This window comes from Propithecus coquereli, unplaced genomic scaffold, assembly GCF_000956105.1.
Source record: "Propithecus coquereli isolate 6110/MARCELLA unplaced genomic scaffold, Pcoq_1.0 Scaffold256, whole genome shotgun sequence".
NCBI lineage: Eukaryota > Metazoa > Chordata > Mammalia > Primates > Indriidae > Propithecus > Propithecus coquereli.
The window spans coordinates 835,928-839,325 of NW_012148130.1; the positions used below are offsets into that span (position 1 = coordinate 835,928).

General features: G+C 52.8%; 1 protein-coding gene across 1 annotated transcript in view; it reads right to left on the reverse strand.

The window, feature by feature from the left end:
- TDRD9 (tudor domain containing 9) overlaps positions 1 to 768 on the reverse strand; it is a 129,602-nt gene extending 128,834 nt beyond the window's left edge. Inside the window, exon 1 of the mRNA XM_012647054.1 lies at positions 554 to 768. Coding sequence (XP_012502508.1) covers positions 554 to 768 — 215 coding nt within the window. The remainder of the gene's footprint in view (positions 1 to 553) is intronic.
- Positions 769 to 3,398: the final 2,630 nt, after the last annotated feature.

Below are 3,398 nucleotides of genomic sequence, written 5' to 3' on the forward strand. Positions count from 1 at the left end.
CTTGGCGGGGAGGGGGTCCAGGTTTCGGGGGGAGAACGAATAAGTGGAGCACAAAGGATTTTTAGGGCAGTGCAACTCTTGTGTCTGATACTGTAATATAACGGCAGACACACGTCACCATACATTGGTCCAACCCCACAGAAATACAACACCCAGAGTGAACCCTAAAGTAAACTGGGGGCCGCGGGTAACCATAATGCATCGCAGCGGCTCATCAACGGTAGCGAAGGCACCAAACTTACGCAGATGTTAATGGGGAAACCGCGGAATGGGAGAGGGTACATGGGAACTCACACTCTGTTCAGTTTTTCTGGAAACCTAACACTGCTTTAAAAAATAGAGTCTACTGATAAAAAAAAATTTTTTTAAACTGAACAAAACTCTAGCTCAGCTTCCGGCAGGGAACGGCGGGACAAACACCCGAAAGGCTCAGGCGCGCAGGTCTCAGGTCGGGCGTGGGGACCCGCTTCCGTAGGGGATCCAGGCGAGTCTGGGCAAGCCCAGCCCTCGAGGCCGGCGCCCTGCTCGACCGCCCCTGCCGCCCGCGTCCTACCTCCCGAACGCCGCTGCCGGCCACGCCAGGGCCAGGGCCGGGGTCTTAGCCCGGACTGCGGGGCCGGAGCCCAGGGCCGCGTCCTTGCGCGGCGCCTCCTCCCGGGCCGCCTCGGCCGGGAAGACGGGCGGCGAGCCCAGCAGCTCCACATTCGTCACGGTCTTGCCGATGGTGAACCAGTCGTTGATCTGGTCGACGGTGAGTTTGCGAAGCATGATGGACGCCGCGCCGCCTCAACCGCCCAGCGCCGCGGCGGGAACAGGCGACCGCCCGACGCCCACGCAGCCCCGCCCTGCTCGAGACCGTCCAATCAGAGCGCGCCACGCGCTGGGGGCGGCTCCACCCGCACGTGCGAACCACGCTGGCGGCCTTGCACCCCCGGCCTCGCCCCGTCGCCCCAGGCCTGCCGGGAGCTGAACCGCTCCGCTCCGCCCCGCCCCGTCGCGCGAGGCTTGCTGGGAGGCGCTGCCGCCCCACCGCACCGCGCCTGGGTCCGGCTTCCCCTTTCTGTGGCCGGCAGGAACGCTTCGGCCACCTTGGCTGTCCTGGAAGTCTGTTTGATACAAGTCCTTCCCGTCGCTCCCTGCCCTCGCCATCTGAGCGTTAGTACGTGTGAGGTTTGCGCACTTCGGGTGGGCCTGCTGTGTGCCTGGCCCAGTGCAGGGCCTCAGGGTGGGCATGGAAGGCAAACCCAGAAGGGCTTTGTGCTTGTGCTGGAGAGGCTTACGGCTGCTGAGCCGGGGCGTCATGCACCTCATTTGGGAGAAGGGCAAGGAGAAGGTCAGGAAGTCTTCTTGGAGAAGACGACGCCTAGGAGGACCCTTGAAGGATAGCCAGGAATAAGCCCGGCAGGGATGACAGGGGAAGGTAGCCCGAATGGCTGAGTTGAGGACCTGGAAGAAGTTCTTTGGAGCCAGAACATAACTGAATTCATCTTCCTGTGTAAACCTGCATCTCAGATGGCAGTGTCTGACACACAGCTGGACCAAAACAGCTGTGGGCAGGAGGTGCAGATGTGGAAGACATCAGCAAATGGATGGTGGTTAAAACACCAAGAGAGCCTAAAATGGCCCATGCCAACCTCTAGAAGTTGAGGTCTCTAGTGAGACCCAGGTGCAGTGGCTCACACCTGTAATACCAGCACTTTGGGAGGCCAAAGTGGGAGGTTTACTTGAGACCAGGAGTTCAAGACCAGCCTGGGCAACATAGACTCCATGTCTACAAGAAATAATGAAAAAAAATTAGCTGGGTGTGGCTGTGCCTGTAGTCCTAGCTACTCGAGAAGCTGAGACAGGAGGATCTCTTGAGCCCAGGAGTTTGAGGCTGCATTGAGCTAAAATGACACCACTACACTCCAGCCTGGGTGACGGAGCAAGACCCTGTCTCCACCCCCTGCAAAAAAAAAAGGAAGGTGGAAAACAGAACCCTAGCAAACAACATGAAAGGCGTTTACAGAAAAGTTTACAAAGGTAGGCAACAGGGACAGTCGGAAGAGAGACATACCTGCCTGCCCTCAGTGCCCAGGGCAGTCTTTGGCATGTGTGGGCTCTCAGGAAAGAGCCATGTGAATGAGTAAAGAAAGGGTGTGAGGAGCATGGCGCTAATCAACAACGTGAAGCCCAAGCCATTAAGGACTGGAAAATGCCCAAACGAGTGGCAAATAAGAGGTCAGCTTGAGCACAGGGCAGACAGAAGTCAGACTAGGTAGGGTTGAGCTATTGGTGTCTCAGAAAATGAACCCAGCATGATACTAAGCCAAGAGTACTGGCTCCAAATCCCCACCCCACCAGTAACATATAATGAGCTCTGGGCCTCACAGTCTGCCTTTTCCAAAACTACAGCCTCTAAAAAGTGTCCCTAATAGGGTACAGTGGCTTACACCTGTAATCCTAGCACTCTGGGAGGCTGAGGCGGGAGGATCGCTTGAAGTCAGGAGTTCAAGACCAGCCTGAGCAAGAGCAAGACCCTGGCTCTACTAAAAATAGAAAAAATTAGCTGGGCGTGGTGGTGTGTGCCTGTAGTCCCAACTACTCGAGAGGCTGAAGCAAGAGGATCGCTTGAGCCCAGGAGTTTGAGGTTTCAGTGAGCTATGATGACCGCGACACTGCAGTCTAGCCAGGGCAACAAAGGGAGACTCCGTCTCAAAAAAAAAATGTCCCCAACACACTTTTTGGCAGGGAAAAAGAACTTGTTTTTCAATAAATAAGAAAAAAGGTAATCATAAGCTCCTTGAGACTCATAGTATGTCACTCGGCATTGATGGAAAATATTGCAACTTCATACTTTATATGAAGGCTAGGACATAATTCTAAATTTGATAAGATATATTGAAACCACCTGAAGCAACTCCAGAACTCACTGACATTTATTTTTCCTAGTATGTCGCTGTTCCCACATGCTATCATCCTTTGTCGATATCACAGTGAATACATTTTTAAGTGGAAGGTGTCCTTCGTTTCACACAAACATTTTCTGGGGGGCATTTTCTTGTTCTTTTTTTTTTTTTTTCCTTAGGAAGAATCAGATAGGAGCAATCAGGGTGTTGCAAGTCCTGATTATGCAGAGATGTATAATCACATATCATGCAAATTCCAATCATTTGCTCATCTGCCCTCCATAAGGAGGAATCAGTAAGGATTATCCCATCTGACAATGGGGGGGGAGGTGCGATTTTCTATCTTCTTTGATCTTTTTGGGCTACTATCTAATCCTTTCCAGTTGTGAGTTTCTAAGTGCAATATAAGGACACTGTCTTGACAGTTTGGAATTTGGAATTTGTTTGGAGTTTGGAATTTGTTCCCATTTAATTGCCATTTTCCTGTCTAAACACTAGTTAACATCCTGT